The 22500-nt window shown below is 39.1% G+C and overlaps 1 protein-coding gene across 1 annotated transcript in view; it reads left to right on the forward strand.

Moving 5' to 3' along the window:
• Window positions 1-22500, forward strand: part of LOC114221356 (formin-1-like) — a 290129-nt gene that overhangs the window by 112398 nt on the left and 155231 nt on the right. Inside the window, exon 6 of the mRNA XM_028119472.2 lies at window positions 17980-18067. Coding sequence (XP_027975273.1) covers window positions 17980-18067 — 88 coding nt within the window. The remainder of the gene's footprint in view (window positions 1-17979; window positions 18068-22500) is intronic.

The following is a 22500-nucleotide window of genomic DNA, read 5'->3' on the forward strand; positions in this document are numbered from 1 at the left end:
GGAATCCTCGTGTCATGTTTCTAGAACGAACTCAGTGAGCCTACTAGAAGTGGTGTGATACGTCTCCTGTTGTTGCTCAGAAGGTGAACAGAGTAAAAGGACTTGGGTCGTAAATAGCCGTACATTACAGCAATGGCTGCACATTGTTCTAGGTGAAGCATGTCCATAAAAGGGAAAACTAAAGTCGCCTCAGGCGTCCTTAAAGAAGGGAGTGTTCCTCTTTGGGTTTTGCCCCAGATTTTGCCTCCTGGTAGCTCAAGGCCTGAAGCTAGGAGAGCCCACTGTCACTAGCTCTTCACTGTCCGAGCAGGAGTGGAAAAAAGCCAGGTAATTTGCATCGTGGTACACTCTGAATCAAAGGCCATCCATCATTTCTGATATCTTGAACGCAGTGATTATCATATCAAAGACACATGATGACATTGAAGATAATAAGATTTCTGTTGTCCATCATCACTACCCAGCTTGGAGTAATTATTAGCACGTGTTCTTCTCAAAAGCCTAACACTCTAAACTTTGGAGAGAAAAAGCCCTATCGGGGTCGCCGAGAATATATAGGAGACTGGGTTCAGTGTTTTATTTTTATACTTTTTTATTGTTATGTTAATCACCATACATTACATCATTAGTTTTTGATGTAGTGTTCCATGATTCATTGTTTGTGCATAACACCCAGTGCTCCACGCTGGGTTCAGTGTTTTAATATTAAATGAGGAATATTGCTAAGACAGGGAGTCCCAAGGTCTTACAAACTTTATTATTTAGAATCCTTAACAGGCTGGCATGGCTTATCTGTGTTGCTGGTCTTGGCCTTATATAAGAAAGCAGTCATTCTTGTCATTCTTGACTGGGCACATACCTTCAGGAGACAGAGAGGGACAGGGGCACATTTCCAGGTGGTTAGTCCAAAAAAAATCTGGGAATTGGGGATTGTATAAACATATATGCATATATGTCAGACATTGTGCTAAGTGCCGATGAGAGTGAACAACAGAATATGTTCATTTGAGGTCACCTGACTCCAGAGTGTGGCCCCTGGGGCAGCAGCATATGCATTACCTGGGAGCTTACTAGAAATATAAGACCCTCAGGCCCTGGGTTAGTTTCCTGGGCCTTCCTCAACATACCAGGTGACTAAAAACAACACAAATTTATTGTCTCATAGTTCTGGAGACTAGGCGTCTGAAATCAAGGTATTGGAAAGAGCCATCCTCCCCATGAAACTGGTCGGGGAATCCTTCACCTCTTCCCATCTGCTGGTGCCTTGCTGGCAATCTTTGGCATTCCTTGGCATGCAGCATCGTAATTCCATTCTCTGCCTTTGTCATCACTTGGCATTCTCCCTCCATGTCTCTGTGTCTTCCCATGGCCATTTTCTTATGAGGACACCAGCCACATTGGATTAGGGGCCCATGCAACTCCAGTGTGACCTCATCTGTGTTAATTACACCTGCAGTAACCCCATTTCCAAATAAGGTCACATTCGGAGGTACTGGAGATGAGGACTTCAACCTATCTTTTGTAGAAGGAATACAGTTCTATCCCAAACTGAATCTCATTCCTAGTGGATAAGAATCTATATTTTTAACAAGGTCCCTGGTAATTCACGTGCACACTAAACTTCTAGAGGATATCCCACAAATTCTTAATTGCCTTATACTATAGACAGCTTTCTATAGGCAACTGCAGGCTTTGCCTACAGTTTGTAGAAGTATGTAGGATCCCCACCCCATGCAGTCCCATGCAATTTAGGAATGACTGAAAGAAAGCTTTCATCCTTCTCCTCAGTGCTAGGTCCAGTGGGGAGAGAAGGGGAAGAGAGGGAGCATTTCCTCTACTTGTTTTGGTAGCCATGCAGATTGCTTGTTGGGATGGGATTTTAAAGTAGGGTTATAAATACAGAAATTTAAAACAAAACAATAAAACATGACTTAAAGCTCCATGCCTCTGGTATATCTTGAGGGGTGAGCCACTGTACTCCCATCCCTCCTAAAACAGAGAGTAAATAAATTCTCCATCCAGCGGTTAAAGGCCAAGTTATACATATGGAATAAGTTCCTGGCCTTGGGAGGGTTTGAGCCATGATGGTTGGAGGCCACCTGAAGGCATGGAATTGAATTTTCTTGGGTTATCCTGATGCTATTAACATCTGTCACAAAGAGAGTCCCTCTTTCGTCTCACTCTTGGACCACCATAGCTTAGCATGCACACCATAAGTTTAAAAGGCAGAGTCTTGGACAGCTGGGCCTGTGTTTTGTTTTGGTTCGGTTTTATGTTTTACTAGAGGCTGGATCTTTTCATAGTCTCCTGTTTTCTTTTTTCATTTTCCTTTGGCCACATAGCCCTCTGTCTAGTTGCTTCTCCCCAGGTCTGCTGTCAGTGGCTTAGAACTGTTTCATGTTCATTACAGCCAACACCCCTGGAGGGGCCTTGAGCTCTCAGAGACAATAGGATGGCATTTCTCACCTGTACCTTTGTGTGACAGTACTTTGGCCCAGCCTGAAGACAGGGCAATGAATGCACTGATGTCTCTTGGTCATTTTCTCTCCTGAATCTCTGATCAGGGGGAAAATGCATGTGATTTTGTTTTGACACAAAAACTTCCAAACCACCAGAATTATCTCCTGCCCATATTCCTGTCTCCCTTCACCCCATGGTGCCCCTCACCCTGTCCCAGTCCCGGCCTTCACCTGCTGTGGTCTTCTCTCCATTTGCTTTCTGAACAGAATTCACTGGTCTGAAAACCAATAAAAGGGCTTTTCTGTCTCATCAGTAAGGGTATGGGATGCCAAATATGTTCTCAGACGCAAGACAGGATGACAATTCGCCTTTTCACATTTCTTGGTGAAAAGCCTAAATCCTTAAAGTAAACTTCATCTGAGCAATTTTATGTGTCCCCAAAAATAAGGCCATGGAAGAGATTCAGACCTAGCAGTCTGACAGAACAGTGAAGCTTAGTTTTCCTTGAAACATTTAGCAGGACAGATAATCAGGCTGTGTGTGGAAAGCTTGTTTTAATGGCCTCATCAGGCCAGTTGACAGAGGCCGCTACCCAGAAGCCTACCTGGCCACTGCTGACCTATTAGCTTGTTTGTACCAAATCAGGTGACACTTCATAATATGGCACCATGGGAGCCAGCCAACCGACTCCTCTGGCGGTGATGCCAAAGAGTGGCGGGGGGTAGAACACAAGAGACGGAACAAGGAACCTGAGTCAGCATTTATTTTCCTGGGCACCTGCCAAGAAACAATTGCATGTTTCCAAGGAAGTGTTCCCTCTCCCTGAGGAGAGAGAGAGAGAGAGCAAGATGACAGCCAGCTCTGGTCTTGCCGGTCCCCTCCAGCTGGCCCTTGCTCCTTGGCATCGGCTGGGAGGAGGAGTCGCTTACCTGTCTCATCTCCAGTCACTGCCACACTAGAAATGGCAGGGAGGGCACAAGAATAGGAAGTGAGATTGTGTCCGTTGTTTTGTCCCATGAATTTTTTTTTTTAATTTTGTGTATAAGGCCTGCATCCATGGGCTATTATGCTTCATGGCCTTGTATTATCTTGTATCACTTCTTAGAATTCCCTTGGGAAATTCTCACTCTTTCTTCCAAATTAGATTTCTATTGATTATAAAGTAAGAACTTGCAGTTTGGTGCTGGAGGGGCTGCGAGTGGGTGACAGTTCAGTAAGGGAGCACTAAAACTAAGGGTTCCATGTTATATCATATCTCGTCCGCAGAAGATGCTGCTCTCCAATCCAGCCGGTCAGGACTCCACACGAATTTATGATTTGGATGTATCCAGAGCAGGTTTTCAGCTTGACTATCAGAGCTTGTAGCCTGTAGGATAGGTTCATCAATTTCTATGTCTCTAACGTAGGGTTCTGTCTGCCTACCAACTTAGTCCACAAGAATGCCTTCGAGGTAAATGCAACAGTCCTTATGAAAGCACCTGGATCCCTTTGGCAGCCAGTGGCTTAGAAAAGCAAGAGATTCCTGTCAATGAGACAAGCTGCCTTCTTATTAGTAGTGCATGGGCTTTATACCAGCCTCTTAATGTCTGTGGTTTTGCCAAATAATGGCAGTCAGTGAGTACTGATATGAAGCATAAGCCAAAGATCACCAGTCTGAGGGCACAAAAATAGAAATAATGATTTTTTAGAATTTTGCTTTGGAGAGGCAGATTGTCTCCTTTCTGTGTATTCTCCGCCATCTTCAGTTTCCTTGAGAGAGGCAAACCACAGACTCATTTCTTCTACAGAGTCAAACATGACTCACGCATGGATATTTGAAATATATCCTTGTCACGTAAGGAAGTATCTGCCCATGTCTGTGGATCCTTCATTTATTTGTTTGTTTTTGGTGGAGGGAGGGTGATTCAGACAGGAAAGGCTGCAACTTTAACATGTCTTTATTTGCCTAAAGTGCCCAGGAGATGTTTGTTGGCAATAACATATGTGGCTGTATTTAACTAGATAGGGTGCCTGTTCTGTGATAAAACCAACTTCACTGAAGATGGGAATCTTATGACTGAAACTGAGAAATTTCAAATGTGAGGACTAAGCCAAAGAACAGAGTACCTACCTGATCTGGTATAGGTTTGATTGTGTTTGATGTCCAGGGAAGGTATAGGTGGAGAAATTCATCATCTTCAGTTTCAGACAGGGAAGGCTCCCTGGAAGAAGAAGGCTTCTGTAATTCTCTTAGTTTTGTAGCTCTGCCGAATTCACTTGGCCAAGTATGCTTCCAGCATTCATGGTCTATTCAGACCATTTATTTTTATTTTTACTTCTGGCCACGTCTGCCAAGCTCAGGCAGAAAGCTGAAATATATGTGGATTTTATGTAGATGTGAAAAATCCCACTGGGCCTGGCAGGAGTTCTTTCTCAGTCTGTCTGGCAAGACTTTTCTAGCTGAGTAGTCAGGGTGTGGTTTTTTTCCAGTGTAGCAAATCTGTCTTCCCATTTCTGTCTTAATTCTTATTCAAAGAGGCAGGTTCTTCTAAAAATCCACATATGTAAGAAATAATAATCATTTGGACACACCAGCTCAAGGTGCAGGATTAGGCAGTGTGGGACGCTGGCCTGCTTACACCCTCTCTGGAGGGCATTGCAAGAGCTCCTTAGGCAAGGTAATAGTACGCATGTGTGACTGCCCTAATCCAGCATGCGACGGGGGTCTGGAAAGGCTTCGCCTTAAACTAGGCATGTCTAATAGGGTTTAACGCAACCTGTGAATTTGCCCCTGCACAAGGTCAGCTTGTAGGTCAGTGGAATGCTGCACAAATTGCATTCTCCTCCAGACTGTAATTATACCTAGGAGAAAGCTATGTGCTGCCAAGTTCAGCTGACTCCAGATAGGACCAAGATAAACTGAGGGCTTGCTAACATTTCTCAAAAACTGATTTCAAAGATTTGATAGAAAGCATCTCTTGTTTAAAAATAATAATAAGTGACCGTCTTAAGGTTTGTGAAGGAGCTTTGTGTAGAGGATGGTGAGACCAGCTATTGTCTGCCTTCCCTGGGAGCAAAAAAAAGATTATTTGAAATGGAAGCATGAGGAATTTGAGTCAGACATTAAGTGAAACTCTCTGGGGCCAAAAGTTACTTAATACTAGAAAATGATTTTGAAGATTATGACAAATCAAGTAGTATGCACATGAGGACAAAGAAGAATGAAAAATGGGCATTGAGAGTAGTCATAGAAGAGGAATAGGATGAAAGGTTTAGGCTGTGTTTACAATTAGCTGAGGTTCCACTGTGTTTGATGAGAGAAAATGGCCCTAAATATGTGTGCATTGTATGAAGATAACCTTAATAATTTCTGAAAGTATGACCTCCTTGTAAAGTAAGGTCCATCTTTAATTTCTGGCCCTACCCAAAGGCAGAAGGTTAAGTTGGACAACATTTTCGAGTTTCTTCAATGCTAAGGGTAAATGATCCCCAAGCCCACTTCAACTAGTATATGCACTGCATGAGCAGACTTTTACAGGTACTCATACTGTCTCATAAATATTCTCCGAAGTATCTTTCTTGAACAGCTTGGGGTAGGCACTGATTTCCTAAGAGCCTGCCTGGGAGAAAGTCACATTGGGAACTCCAAGGCATCATTCTGCCTACTGGCTCCATGTACACATGGAAAACCATTTGTTTGACACTCACATTATGAAGCTATGGACTAATAAAGTCGGGAAGCCTACCAGTATCCACAATCAAATGCAGTGCCCTGGCTTCAAGGTTGTCGGCCATCTGAAAGCCCCTGCTGCTTGTTTGTCCTAATGCCAGTAGTCGTGCAGGATGGAAAGAGCCCCTCTCTATATGGCTAAGCAGAACATGATTCACGGTGGCGTTTGGTGGCTCATGATCTGCAGAGCTTATCATCTCTCAAATCTCCTTCACGGAATAGTTTTCCAAACGTGGCACCTGGATTTTTGTTTCAGGAGAAGGGCACTGAGTGTCACTTTGGGGAGCTCTCAGGTTACCCAGAGGAAGATTGGGCCCCAAACAGCAATCTCCTTCAAAAACCCCATTTTCAGTGAGTCCTGCCTCATATACGAAGGGCATATACAGAGGGTCATATAAGAGGAACAATTAGAATCTCTTTATATTCCACTGATCCCTGTTAATAACTCCCTTGTATCAGACTTATTTATAGGAGTTTCCCTTTAAACTAGTCTTTGAACTCGCACTGAACAATGATATATATATCATTGCTGTGTGTGTGTGTGTGTGTGTGTGTGTGTGTGTGTGTGTGTGTGTGTGTATAAATATAAATCTTTACACCCTTTGCAGTAGTACACCAACACAGGAGTTTGCATGTTGGAGTTTTGTTGAATTGGACAGACTACATTTCAGCACTGATGTAAGGATGAGTCAGGGAAGGTCTAGAAATAGAAGGCTGGTCTCAGACGATGATGCTGATGACTTTTCATAGCTGCCCAAGAGGCTGTGGCAGCTCAGCATGCTAAAGCTAAAAGGGGAAAGGACCATTGTATTTATGGCTGTAGTCCTTAGTTGTATTTGTGTTTCTACTTAGATTGTTACATTGTTGGGAACCTTTGACTTGGGTCAGACAACTTTTAAAAATTGTTAAAATGGCACAGGATAATAACAACCAGCAGGCTTAAAGAATGGGTTGGTGCTGATTAATTAAATTGTTTAATGAATAAATGTTTCGATAAAACTTTTGTATTTTAAATCCTGTGGCTATTTTTAAAAATGTATCAGTTTAATTTCCTACTATGAAAAGGGCAATGAAATATCTGACAACTTCAGGAACATTAAGGTTCTAAAAATTTACCAGATAATCATTATGGTTACCAGTCCACACTTTTCAGTAATGCAAATATGGAAGGAGTAGATGATTGAGTTTGCTTTCTTCCAAGCCCAGGATATATTAGAGAAGCTAGCGGATGGGGGAGAATAAACACCCAATAGTAGTTTATCTTCTTGTCATGTGTTCTTTCTCTTCAGAGAAGAATTTTTGAAGTTCACTTTATCCATCTAGGAGTTACCTTACCAAGAATGCATATAGTGGTGCAATAAAAGAAAAACAAGGGAAATTTTCAGTTAATAGAGGGTTCTACACAAATTGGACCTGGTTATTTGAAACTTGAGCATGATTCTAGAAAGTTATTTTAAAAACAATGTCACAATTATTGGTTGATAACCAGATGATCATCTTTAAGAAAAAAAAATCTTTTAGCATGTTCTAAATCTTTGTTCTCCTTTCTTCTCTTTATTTTCTCCATGAGCTTTCTTTACTCTTCTTCCCTCCTTCAGATTTTCTTCCTAGCTACTCTGCTATGAAAGTAAATGCCTCAGATAACAGGTGTATATCCGGATAAGGAGTTATGAGATTTGATCACAAATATCAGAAGGAGAACAAAGTGTTGGGTTAGCAGAACAAAGTGTTCTGTTTTTGTGTCTCTTGCTTTAATGCCCTACCAATGAAGTGACTACACTTACTTTATAGGCCTTGTGAGCATAAATTATCATTCTCTCTGGAAATCTAAAGGAATAAAAGTTTACAGTATCCTGGTGCTCACTGCCCCCAATTCACAACTGTCCATTTGGACTGGCTTGTGTGCAGAGCTAGCATAATACCTAGTGCAAAGTAGGGGTACAGTGAAAGGTAGTTCTCAACCCTCTTCTTCCCTTAGAAAATGCCCCCTCTCCACAATAATCTCTGTGTAAATCTCTTTCTTTTTGCTCTTCAGCTCTGTCCTCATTTAAATTTCTTTCTCTATATCAGCCTAATAGATCTAGTAATCGAAAAACATAGTAAAAAGGATACAAAGAAAATCCTCAAGAACAGGTAGCCAATAACCAAATGTTTAACCTTACTATTAAATCACTAGCAATGTAGAATAGTGAAAAAAACATTTTATCTATCATATTGGCCAAAATCTTTTAAACTGATAATACCCAGAGTGTGAGGAACTAGGAAAACAATCACTCTCCAATACTTGTCAGGAGTGTAAATTGGTAGCATCTGTTAGAAACAATTTGGCAATATCTATCAAAATTAAAAATGGACATATTGTTTGAACAACTTCTGTAAATCTCTTCTCTAGAAATCTAAGCTTGAGTGACTAAGAATACATCTGTGTGGTTGCTCATTGCAGCATGGTTAATAATTGACAAATTTTGGAGAACTCCTGAATGTCCATCAATAGAGGAATACTTATATTTATTTATATTTAAAGTATATTTAAAGTAGCTCTGCCCATACTGACAGGGAAGGTATCAGCAATATATTTATAAAAGAAAAAGAATTATTCAGAACAAGGGGGAAAAGTTGCAGAACAAAATGTATTGTTTGTCATTTTTATAAAGCTAAAACCCTACACATATGTGGGCATACACACATGTTTAGATCTGGAAGGAGACAAACCCCCATTACTGGTGGTGATAACGGGGCAGTGGGATTGGGAGATGAGAGAATATTTCACTTTTTACTTTTTTGCATTCTTTATAGTTTATAGATTTTTTATTACAGTAAGCATTTGTTGCTTTTGTAACTACAAGTAACAAACTCACAAAAAGAGAATGAACAAAAATAACAGAACAAATATTCCTGTAAACTTGACAACTCTCCAAAGACCAAACTTTACACTAATCTTCAGTCCCCAGCTCAATACCTGGCAAATGGGAGTCACTTGATGTGTGTGTTAAATGTGTGTTAAACAAAGGAACCCTTGCTTAGTCCATTTTGCGTTCCCATGACCACATTGGCCAAGAATTGGGCAGAAGCTTGTAAAATATGACCAAAGAGCCCAGAGAGCACCTCTCTTCCTTTTTCCTCCTCCTCCCTCTTGCCGACACCGTCTCCTCACATCCTGCTCAGCCCAATCATTAACCGGTTTCAGAAAGACCTGAATAGATCCTGAAGTCTTGGGCCAGCTTTGTTAGTCACCTGAACTCTCACTTGGTTTGTTTATCAGTGTGATATATTTCTCCACATGTTTCCTTTTAGTCATTTTACATATTGGACTTAAGGATATTTTAAAATATATATTCTGCTCTTTTTCTTAACCTTCCCTTTACTTCTAATTTTCTCCTTGTGATTTGTTTGGTATTATCCCCCACTTCCTAACTTCAAAACGTATTATAAGCTACAGTATTCAAAACAGTATGGTATTGGAATCAAGACAAACTATTAGACCAATGGAAAAGAATAGAGAGCCCAAAAATAAACCCACACATATATGGTCAAATGATCTTCAACAAGGGTGCCAAGACAACAAAACAGAGAAAGGATGGGCTCCTCAAAAAAGCTAGATATCCACATGCCAAAGAATGAAATTGGACCCTTGTCTTATAGCATAAACAGAAATCTACTCAAAATGGATTAAAGACTTAAATGTAAGATCTGAAACTATAAAATTCCTAGAAGAAAACATAGGGGGAAAGCTTCATCACATTGGTCTTAGAATTATTTCCTGGATAGGACACCAAAGCACAGGCAACAAAAGCAAAAATAGACAAGTGGGACTACATCAAACTGAAGTTTGTGCATAACAGAGGAAACAACAGAGTGAAGAGGTAACCTATGGAGTGGGAGAAAATATTTGCAAACCATATATCTGATGAGGTATTAATGTCCCAAAACATATAAGGAATGCCTACAACTCAATACAAGAAACCCAATTGAAAAATGGACAGAGGACTTGAATAGACATTTCTCCAAAGAAGACCTAAAGATGGCCAAGGTCTATGAAAAGATGTTCAACATCATGAATCATCAGGGAAATGCAAATCAACACCACGATGAGGTATCACCTCACATCTGTTAGAATAGCTATATTTTTTTAAAAAGGAAAAGAAAAAGAGAAAACAAGTGTGGGCAAAGGTGTGGAAAAATTGAAACTCCTTTGCATTTTTGGTGGGAATGTAAAATGGTACAGCTACTGTAAAAAACAGTATGGAGTTTCCCCCCAAAATTAAAAATGGAACTATGACATGATCCAGCAGCCTCATTTCTGGCCAAGAATTGGGCCAAAAGAATTGAAAACAGGATCTCAAAGAGATAATTGCACACCCTTGTTCACTGAAGCAGTATTCACAATAGGCAAGAAGTGGAAATAACATAAATGCCCATCAATGAATAGGTAATGACAATGTGGTGTGTGTGTGTGTGTGTGTGTGTGTGTGTGTGTGTGTGTGTGTGTGTGTGTGTAGGCATATTATTCAGCCTTAAGGAAATTATGTCACATGCTACAATATGGATTAACTTTGAGGAAATTATGCTAAGTGATATCAGCCCAGTTACAGAAGGACAACTACTGCATGATTCCACTTATATGAGGTATCTAAAGTAGTCAAGCTCATAGAAGTAGAAAGTAGAAGCAGATAACTGCCAGGGGTTGAGGGGAGAAGGAAATATGGGGAGTAGTTGTTCAATGGGTATAGAGTTTGCATCATAAGTATGAAAAAATTCTAGAGATCTGCTATACAACAATGTGGTATAGTAAACAATATTGTACTGAACATTTAAATATTTGTTAATAGGGTAGATTTCATGTTATGTTCTTTTATTATTATTATTATTAAACCTTCCAATCTAGAAGGAAGGAAGGAAGGAAGGAAGGAAGGGGAAGGGAGGGGAGGGAAGAAAGAAACAAGCAAACAAAGAGGGCTTAAGACTGCTTTTGGATGCTTTTTAAAGAAACCTCGTATGATTCCACAATTGAAGAGAGACTACATGGAAAGTTAGAGGTCTCTTTTTAAAGGTCTAGTCAGAGGTGGACAGAGAATTTGACACAAACAGGGAAGAGAATACAAATGCTCTGATTTTACCACTGCCTATCTCCCTTTTGGGAGGTAGCACTACATTTCATACAACTCTTAAGGTTTTAGTCCAGCTTAAGGTAATAAACACTCTCTTTCAAACACTTGCCATGTCAACTCATTAGAGAAAACTTCAGGGATGGCTGACTGTGGTGACATTCTTTCCATATTTCAGCCTGGATGAACACTGAAGGGATAGATATGCTCATTTTTCCCAATGACAGGCAATCTTAGTCTCAATCCTTTCCTCTCTCTCTCTCAGTTCCCTTCTGATAGCTCTCTTGCCTTCTTTTTTTTAAATTTTTTTATTGTTATGTTAATCACCATACATTACATCATTAGTTCTTGATGTAGTGTTCCATGATTCATTGTTTGTGCATAACACCCAGTGCTCCACGCAGAACGTGCCCTCTTTAATACCCATCACCAGGCTAACCCATCCCCCCACCCTCTCCCCTCTAGAACCCTCAGTTTGTTTTTCAGAGTCCATCGTCTCTCATGGTTCGTCTCCCCCTCCGACTTACTCCCCTCCATTCTTCCCCTCCTGCTATCTTCTTCTTTTCCTTTTTTCTTAACATATGTTGCATTATTTGTTTCAGAAGTACAGATCTGTGATTCAACAGTCTTGTACAATTCACAGCGCTCACCATAGCACATACCCTCCCCAATGTCTATCACCCAGCCCCCCCATCCCTCCCACCCCCAACCACTCCAGTAACACTCAGTTTGTTTCCTGAGATTAAGAATTCCTCATATCAGTGAGGTCATATGATACATGTCTTTCTCTGATTGACTTATTTCACTCAGCATAACACCCTCCAGTTCCATCCACGTCGTTGCAAATGGCAAGATCTCATTCCTTTTGATGGCTGCATAATATTCTGTTGTGTATATATACCACTGCTTCTTTATCCATTCATCTGTCGATGGACATCTTGGCTCTTTCCACAGTTTGGCTATTGTGGACATTGCTGCTATAAACATTGGGGTGCACGTACCCCTTCGGATCCCTACATTTGTATCTTTGAGGTAAATACCCAGTAGTGCAATTGCTAGATCGTACGGTAACTCTATTTTCAACTATTTGAGGAACCTCCATACTGTTTTCCAGAGGGGCTGCACCAGCTTGCATTCCCACCAACAGTGTAGGGGGGTTCCCCTTTCTCCGCATCCCCGCCAACATCTGTCATTTCCTGACTTGTTAATTTTAGCCATTCTGACTGGTGTGAGGTGGTATCTCATTGAGGTTTTGATTTGGATTTCCCTGATGCCGAGTGATGTTGAGCACTTTTTCATGTGTCTGTTGGCCATTTGGATGTCTTCTTTGGAAAAATGTCTGTTCGTGTCTTCTGCCCATTTCTTGATTGGATTATTTGTTCTTCTCTTGCCTTCTTTTAATTAGCTATTAGAAGAACTTCCATTTAAACTTTGTCTTTCCTGTAGGTAGAATGTGTTATTCATAGTTTTCAGAACCCTACCTGGATAGCTTGGTGAATGTTTGAAGAAATTGGTGCTCCCCATTTGTGATCTTGTCATAAATTTGATTTCCATGCCTGTCTCCTTGATGTCAGTGTGTATGTCATGACCAAGGTTTCATCAATAACTATTCTGGACACAAGAATAAATCTAGTCAATTTCCAAAGCCTTTCTTCTTTTGAATTTTCTTTGCAGTCAGTTCAGGTAATGTTTTAATTGCCTTTTTGGTTCTTTTCAGCAATTTACCAAAGTGATTTTTATGGAGGTATAATTGATAGATAACACTTGTTTTAGGTGTACAGTGTAATTATTCAATATTTGTACACACTGCAAAATGATTACCACAATAAGCGTAGTTACTATCAACATACAAACTTACAAAACATTTTTTTTCTTGTGATGAGAACTTACAGGATTTGCTCTCTTCAAAACTTTCAAGTATGTACTATAGCATTATTGACTATGGTCACCATGTTGTACATTATGTTACCATGGCTTATTTATTTTATAATTGGAAGTTTATATCTCTTGACATCCTTCATCCATTTTTGTCTTCCTCCAACCTTCCTCCACTCTAGCAAATACCATCCTGTTCTCTGTATCAATGAGTTGTTTTTTTTTATGATGAGTTTTGTTTTGTTTTTTAGATTCCACATATAAGTGAACTCATATGATGTTTGTCTTTCTCTGTCTGGCTTATTTCACTTAGCATAATACCCCCCCAATCCATCCATGTTGTTGCTCATGGCAAGATTTCATTCTTTTTTATGGATGAGTAGTATTCCATTGTATATATAGACCACATCTTCATCTGTACATCCACCAATGGGCACTTGGGTTGTTTCCATATCTTGGCTATTATAAATAATGTTGCAATGAAAATGGGATGTATATATCTTTTCAAGTTAGTGTTTTTGTTTTCTTCAGATAAATACCTAGTAGTAAAATTGCTGGAATAAGGTAACATTGGCTTTAAATGACATATTAGACCAGATGGACTTAACAGATATACATAGAACATTCCATCCAAAAATAATAGAATATATAGTTTTTTCAAGTGCACATGGAACATTCTCCAAAGTAGATCACATGTTAGGCCATAAAACAAGTCTCAATAAATTTAAGATGATTGAAATCATATCAAGCATCTTTTGTGACTACAAGAGTATGAAACTAGAAATCAATTATAAGAGGAAAAGTGGAAAAATCACAAATAAGTGGAGATTAAACAACATGCTGCTGAATAACCTCTGGGTCAACAAAGAAATCAAAGGAGAAATAAAAGAATACTTTGAGGGGCACCTGGGTGGCTCAGTTGGTTAAGCATCTGCCTTCAGCTCAGGTCATGATCCCATGGGATCGAGTCCTGTGTCAGGTTTCTGGCTCAGCGAGGAGTCTGCTTCTCCCTCTCCCTCTGCCTCTCTGCCCTGCTCATGCTCTGTGTGTGTGTGTGTGTGTGTGTGTGTGTCTCAAATGAGTAAATTAAAAAATCTTAAAAAAAAAAAAGAATACCTTGAGACAAATGAAAATAGGAATAGAACATACAAAAATCGATAGGATGCAGCAAAAGTAGTTCTAAGGGGAAATTTCATAAGGATACAGACCTACCTTAAGAAACAAGAAAAATCTCAAATAATCAAAATTCATACCTGAAGGAACTAGAAAAAGAACAAAGTCTAAAGTTAGTAGAAAGAACAAAATAACAAAGACCAGAGTAGAAATAAATGAAACAGAGACTAAAGAGACAATAGAAAAGATCAATGAAATTAAAGGCTGGTTCTTTGAAAAGATAAATAAAATTGACAAATCTTTAGCTAGACTCACCAAGAAAAAAAGAGAGAAGTTTCAAGTAAGTAAAATTAAAAATAGAAAAGAAGTTACAATTGATACCACAGAAATACAAAGGAATATAAGAGATTACTTTGAACAACTATATGCCAACAAGTTGGACATTCTAGATGAAATCGAAAAATCACTAGAAACCCAACCTCCTAAGACTGAATCATAGTAAATCTGAATAGACTGATTACTAGTAAGGAGATTCAATGAGTAATCAAAAACCTGCCAACAAACAAAAGCCAAGACCATATGACATCACTGTGAATTCTACCAAACATTCAAAGAAGATTTAATACCTATCCTTCTCTAACTTCCAAAAAATTAGAGGAAGGAATGCTTCCAAACTCATTTTATAAGCCCAGCATTACCCTGATACTGAAACCAGACATGGGCACCACCAGAAAAAGAAAACTGCAGCCCAATATCTCTGATGAACATAGATGCAAAAATCCTTGATAAAATATTAGCAAACCAAATTCAACAATACATTAAAAGGATCAGATATCATGATCAAGTGGGATTTATTCCATTCCAGGGATGCAAGGGTAGTTCAATATCTATAAATCAGTCAATGCAATACATCTTATTAACAAAGTGAAAGATAAAAGTCATCATCTCAATAGATGCAGAGAAAACATTTGACAAAATTCAACAACCATATATGATAAAAACTATCAACAAAATGGGTTAAAAAGGACCATACCTCAACATAATAAAGGCCACATATGACAAGCCCACCACTAACATCATACTCAAGGCTGAAAAGCTAAAAGCTTTTCCTCTAAGATCAGGATCAAGACAAGGATGTCCTCTCTTGCCACTTTTATTCAACATAGTACTGGAAGAACTATCCAGAGAAATTAGTCAAGAAAAAGAAATAAAAGGCATCCAGAATGGCAAGGAAGAAGTAAAACTGTCACTATTTACAGATAACCTTGATTTATATATGGAAAACCCTAAAGACTCTACCTCAAAACTGTTAGAACTAATAAATGAATTCAGTGAAGTTTCAGGTTATGAAATAGAGAAAAATCTGTTGCATTTCTATATACTAGCAGTAAATGATCCCAGAAATTAAGAAAATAATCCCATTTACAGTTGTATCAAAAAGAATAAAGTATCTAGGAATACGTTTAAATAAGGAGGTAGGAGACAGACCTGTATACTGAAAAGTTTAAGACACGGATAAAAGAAAGGCACAATTATTTTTTTTAAAGATTTTATTTATTTATTTGACAGAGAGAGACACAGCAAGAGAGGGAACAAGCAGGGGGCGTGGGAGAGGGAGAAGCAGGCTTCCCGCTGAGCAGGGAGCCCGACGCGGGGCTTGATCCCAGGACCCTGGGACCATGACCTGAGCCGAAGGCAGACGTTTAACAACTGAGCCACCCAGGCGCTCCAGAAAGGCACAATTAAATGGAAATATACTCTGTGCTTATGGATTGGAAGAATTAATATTGTCAAAATATCTGTGCTACCCAAAGCAATGTACAGGTTCAGTGCAATCCCTATCAAAGTCCCAATGTCATTTTTTTCAAAGAAATAGAACAAATAATCCTAAAATGTGTATGAAACCACGAAAGACCTCAAATAGCCAAAGCAGTCTTGAGAAAGAAAAACAAAGCCAAAGTGGTTTTCTTAGGTCACTAAGCTCCACAGACTTCACAAGGGCAAGCAAAGACTTGATCTGTCTGGGTCACCTCTGTATGCTCAGAGTCCACAGTGGTGCTAGGCACATAAAAGAGTTACAGCAGGTATTTGTTGAATGAATGAATGAACGAATGAATATTTACATGAAACTTATGTGGTTTTTCTTAATTTTGTATTGGACTTTTTAAAAATCATTTCATTTTAAATTTGTGTTCTCAATCTAAGAAAAAGCCAGAAATTGCATTTTTAAAGAAACTATTTGATTATAGATAATCTCTTTCTCTTTTGCTTTCATATAAAAAAAATTAAAAGACCAAGTACCTACCTTCTTATTTCTTTCAAAAACTCTTGAAATTCTGTCTTCCTCAAGAATCTTTAAGACTAATGTTGAAATTATTAAACACATTGGACTAAAAGATCAGATTTCCTTTTATCTTGATAAAAGCTTGGTATTTACTATATTTTAGGTTTAATAGTTATATAAAAGTAGCCATTCTGAGCAGGGAAAGGAAAGGTAAAGGGCAGGCTGTAACTGATTCAGGATTGACTGATAGATTGGTAATTAGACAATCTTGGAGCAAACTCCGTTATTCCTTATTGTTCAACCAGCAAGCAACTCAGCTAGTTTAAGTACCAATATAAATGCATTTTACTAAATTTTACTAAACCAATATAAATGCAAATTACTGTCTAACTGTATCTTCAGTATATTTTGGTGAGTTTATAAGTACCTAGGTGGAAGGAGAAACATAGCTGTTTAGTTTCACTTGTATTTTACCCAGCAAATGCATTAAAAAACTTAAGATTTGGTGATATTCTGTGTGCATGCCCTATTGATTTTTGTAGCTGTGTCACATGAGAGAAAAGATCATTTTTTTCCCCCTTAGTGACCACTGTGTGATGTGTTAGAAGGAACTGATTTGGCTTACTAGGTTTAGAGAAACCAAAACTATGAAGAGCTCTCTTTCCATAATTGGCAATGAGGTATTTGGAGTTTATAAGAAGACTGTAAAGTTTTGACGTATCTATATTATTATAAAAGAACAATTTTAAGCAGTTAAAATTAAGGCTTAATGTACAAAGTATTTTATTGTTTATATTAAAAATAGCACAAATATGAAGCCACTCAATTCTCTAAGACAAGAAAATTTTATTTAAATAATCTGTGTTAAGAATATATTATACGAGCGCTTTACATATATTATGTCCTGTAATTTTTAGAATAAATGTACAGATTAAATATAGTCAGCCCTACTCCATGATGAAGAAATTGGCCTTTTCCAAGGCTGCATCACTGGTAGACAGCTGAGTTGAGGTCACGCTGATCTTTCCCCTAAACCACTGGGCAGATGACACAGCCAAAAAGACTGGAGGCTCTGAAGTGATCTAAGAAGTAGCAATACGGAAATGTGCCAAGGATAAGTGGAAAAGTTGGATATAAAATGTACATATGTTGCAATTAGAGTTAAGTGTTTGAATAAAAAGATCGGAATACAGTACATAAAGATTTTAGTGCTTATATTAGATGGGCAGAGTTTGGGGTGGTGTTTTTCCTTTATTTTCTAAAATATCTATAGTTTTAGATAAGTCACTTTCAAATTAAAGTACCATTAAAATAGAGTGACTGTAACATCAGTTTAGTTCATCAGAGTATCTAAAAATCTTAATGCTTTTGATATGCTTCTGAAAGATTGTATGGTCATTTGAGCTTGTATTGATTTTATTTTTAAATTCCAGATCATCAAGTTATTGGATGGAAAACGATCTCAAACTGTGGGAATCTTGATATCTAGTTTGCATTTAGAAATGAAGGATATCCAGCAGGGTAAGTCTTCTCCATCACTTTTTTTTTCCAACTTTAACATTTTGCAACATTTTATCATGAAATTTCAAGCATATAAATGATTAGAATGCCATAATAAATCCCATGTACCCAATATCCAGCTACAAAACCACCAATCCACTCTTGTTTCATCTGAAATACCCTCCCTCACCAGCTAGACTATTTTAAAGCAAATCCTAGACATTTTATAATTCATCTGTTAAAAATGTCAGGACACTGATAAAAAGTTAAGGATGCTTTTTCAAGCATAATTCCAGAGCAGTTGTCATGCATTTAAAAACATTTACAATAATTTTTCAGTATTATCATATACATAGTTCTAATTTCCCTGATTGTACATTCACTAATTCATTCATTTGTTTATAATTAGTTTGAAGATCCAGACAACTTTCATGCATTGCCTTTGTTGGGTGTCTCTCAGTTTTCTTTTAATCTAGAAATTTCTGTACTCCATCTTATTTCTTTTTTTCCTTTGTAATTAATTTTTTTAAGACACCAGGTCATTTGTCCTGTGGAGTTTCCCACATTTTAGATTTTCTGATTGCATTGCCATGTTTTCATTTATTATGTAAACAGTTTGATCTACAGACTTGATCCCAGTAGGGGAAGAGTACTTCATAAATGCTATTGCATATTGTATCAAGAAATACATAATATCTATTTGTTTCTTTATGTTGTTAGTGGACACTAAAGATCTTTGCCTAGATTCATTATTTCATTAGAAGTTTGCAAAATAATGATACACCAACTCCATCATTTCTTCTTCATTAGCTGGAATACTTCTATGGTGAAACACTTTGCTTCTTCGTCTACTTGGTTATGTCATTGTTCCTTAATCCCTTCTTTTTTTCAAATGATGCTATTTCAGTTTGGTTATCTTTGGCTCAGTTTGAAATACAACATTTAAAAAAAAAGGAAATTTTACTTACATATATTTTTCTTAGTCTCTAGAAAAAGAGATCAAAAACCATCTTACCTTTTTGAAATCTGTGTCTTGCATGAGAACAATACTCCCCTTTCTCAGTAACCAATTAAATATAAATCTTTATTTTGACATGTCATTGATATTTTCTGAGTAGTAATACAATCTCCCGTGGATGGTTTCAGTCGAATTCAGCATGGGCTTAACAGTGGAGACTCTCTCAGACCTCATTGCCCTTCAGGTTTTTACTCTGTTTTGCCTCAAGGTTGTTTTACCCAGGTACACAGCAGAAGACTTGCAGAGGTCCTGAACCAAAAGATACCGAGATATACACACTAACGGTTTAAAATTTTGCTTTATTGCAAACATAAAAAAACTCCCCATAAAACTAAAGATATTCTGAATTAGCTGATGGTCACAGAGGATGCAAACAAGCTATTTATAATACTTTAGCTTAATTAAGTGGAACTAAATATTTAAGGATGAATATTAAACCTCAAAAGATGTTGCAGCAAGGGATTTGAATTTGGGCAGGGGCAGCTGAAGGGATCCACCATCAAAATATGAGAAAGGGATTCTTCAGTGATTTTTAGGAGCTAGATTTTCTAGAAAAATTGAGTTTCTGGTAAATTCAAACCAGGGAACTGTGACGTGACACAGGAAAGGAAAATTGAAAGAAATGAAACAGATATATCAGCAGGAAAGCTGATCGTCTTTTGTCAAAGAGATGAGCTTTTTTGATGTAGTCTGAGTTTGGAAAGGAATTCTCCAGCTCTAGCGACAGAGTGGTATCCTAAGCAACACCACTCCTCCAAAGTTTGGTGGAAACCAGGTATGCCTGATTTCATCACCATGATGTGCAGCACTGTGGATATGAGTCTTCATAATGGAGGCAGCACCTGAGACTCAATTCAGTTCTTTTTGGGCACATCGCACTGTAGTGTATCAGGCTGCCGTGTGACGTAAGTCCTTCCAGCCGTGTGGTATTCCAGTTACCAACTCCGGACTATAAACCTCCTTCCCATAGCACCCCAGCCTCATTGGAGCGAATGTTCACTGTGAGTGAGCTGAGAGATTAGTTCCCCCACACCTTTTCCAGTACTCTCCTCTAGACAAGAATGTGCTTTCATGAAGCCGTAGGGAATTTACATGTCAGCGTTGGAAATGTCATAACATCGCAGCTTTCTTGGACTTGTGGGCACCATTTTAGTTCTTTCTCCTGTTCCAAGCACCTCCGGTCCCCACCACAGAGTTGGCTCCTAAGTTCTAAAAAAAAAAAAAAAAAAAAAGTCACCTCTATTCCATGTCTTCATTTAGTAATGCATTCCAGATGAATAGAACCCAAGCTTAATTTTGCTTTAGAATCATGTGACTCACACTGGCATCCGAAGGTCACTTAGGAGCCCAAGCTGTGTCAGTTACATTTCGTGCTGAGCCTATGTCTGGTCGTGAATGGAATGCACTTGGCCTTGTATTGTCATCCTGATGAAAGGACTCCCTGTGCTGCTGTTGGCCGAGAGCACGTGTTTGGATGTGAGAGGGGCTGCAGTGAGCCCCACCTGGGGCTGGCCAGCTGGGAGCCAGGCAAGGTCACACAGCACATCAGCCCTAGTGAAATGACCCCAGTGCCGAGGCTGTTCTTCAGCCTGTGGTCATACGGTCGTCATTGTCAGTGCCCAAAGACAGACGCACTGACTTGCATTTCCCGAACTCACAAGGAGCTGATGTATAAACCAGAAAGCAAGCATAGTCACTGAGGGAAAAGAATTTTCCTTTGTCATGATGAAACTGTCACATCGGTTCATCGTTGCATCCCTATCACTTGCCTCTCCTCTCACTGTATTTGTTGATGCTCTTTTCCCCCTTGCTGGGATGACAGTGTGGTCACCTTGATAATAGCTTTGGGTATGTCCGTTCACATATGTTACCTCCCATAGCTGGATAATCCACTTTTTTCCTGGTTCGACTCTTAAGAAGTAATCTTGCCATCCTCCTTTGTAAAGGTGGTCACTTTTCTCTTGTCCACGAGACACTGCCTATGATGTCTATTCAAGAAGTGGAATTTTGAAGCTCTGTACCTCCAGGTCTTACGGATAACAAGTTTGCTCCTTTATGTCCTGTTGTGTTTTTTTTTTTTTTCTAAGAATTTCTCTGATAATTAAACCTTGTTTACAACTAATCGGGCTAACATATCACATATAAAAGCCACTCGTTTTTTCTTTAAAATTTAATTTGATTTAAAAAAATAGACTGAACCTTAGAATAGATGGAATCAGAATGTCATGTGTCCCACTCCAGTGCATTTGGGCAAAACTTTCTTCCTTTCCTCCTGCCTTCCTGCCTTCCCTCCCTCAGGAAACATGGATTGAATGCCAGTTCTGTATCAGGCACCATGACCACCCCAACATGTAAGATCCAGACTCTCACATTCTCAGGAGTGCGCAGGATGGTGGGAGAAACATACAAAAACAGCCTCCAAGGCGACAGTAGAGTTGCCCTTGAAATAACAGAGAGGCGTATCTTGACTCCTCCTGTGAAACTTAAGATGAGTCTTAGAAGATGAAACAGTGGTCATCACGTGCAAGACAGAAGGCATGTGAAGAGGAGCTCTGCTAGGATGTATAGATGACACATGACTGCGGGCTGTTTCAGGGCCTGGGGCTAGAAGGCAAGTGGCATCCAGACCAGGAAGGGCCCTGAACATCATACAAACTTTGGACATTATCAGTAACTGGGAGACACGATTTAAGAGTGTCAATGCTGTGATCCAAGTCCGAGTACAGAATACCTCTCAGGCTGTGGAAGACAGGCCTCCAAGACCTTGCGTCCTCTGGTGCCAGCCGGTACCTTCGACTTCACTTGGTCGTGCTTGCTTCCTGTCTCCCTGAACGCTAACCACAGCAGTCCTCCTTGACTCCTTAAAAAGGCCAAGTTCTTTTCTTTTCCTGTGTCTATGAAAGTGTAGCACTTTGTGAGCAGCATTTCACATTCCCTCTGTTTGAAATGCTTTTCTACCCCACTAGAGTGAGCTCCTTTTCTTTGCTAGGTTTTGGCACAGAGGACACCTCAGAGACCCTCCTGAATGTAAGCTACCCTAAGTCAATTCTCTTCTATTCTACCCAACACTTAATACTTCATTTGTTCCTCTGCTTATGTTTCCATTTACACCCATCACCAGAGTATAAGTTCCAAGAGGGAGATTGCTCAGTGCTGTGTCACTAGTACCTTGCAATGTGCCTGGCACCTGGGTGATGATCTTCAAGGGTCTGTTGAATGGAGAAACAGAAATCATACCAAAGGTGGATAAATCTGTTAGAAAGGGATTGTGATGATTGAGATAATAAATGGTGAAGGCCAGAACTAAGGCTGTGTCTATAGAAATATAGGGGAGACCATATACAAGGGCTATTTGGAGAGAGAATTCCTCCATTTAGCCACATCAAAGGCAAGCAGTGATGGAGAAGAAGTCTTTATGCACCTTGGATTTCTGGCT

This window comes from Eumetopias jubatus, unplaced genomic scaffold (genome assembly GCF_037043125.1).
Source record: "Eumetopias jubatus isolate StellerSeaLion01/CBP00866 unplaced genomic scaffold, mEumJub1_p1.0 scaffold_7, whole genome shotgun sequence".
Lineage (NCBI taxonomy): Eukaryota > Metazoa > Chordata > Mammalia > Carnivora > Otariidae > Eumetopias > Eumetopias jubatus.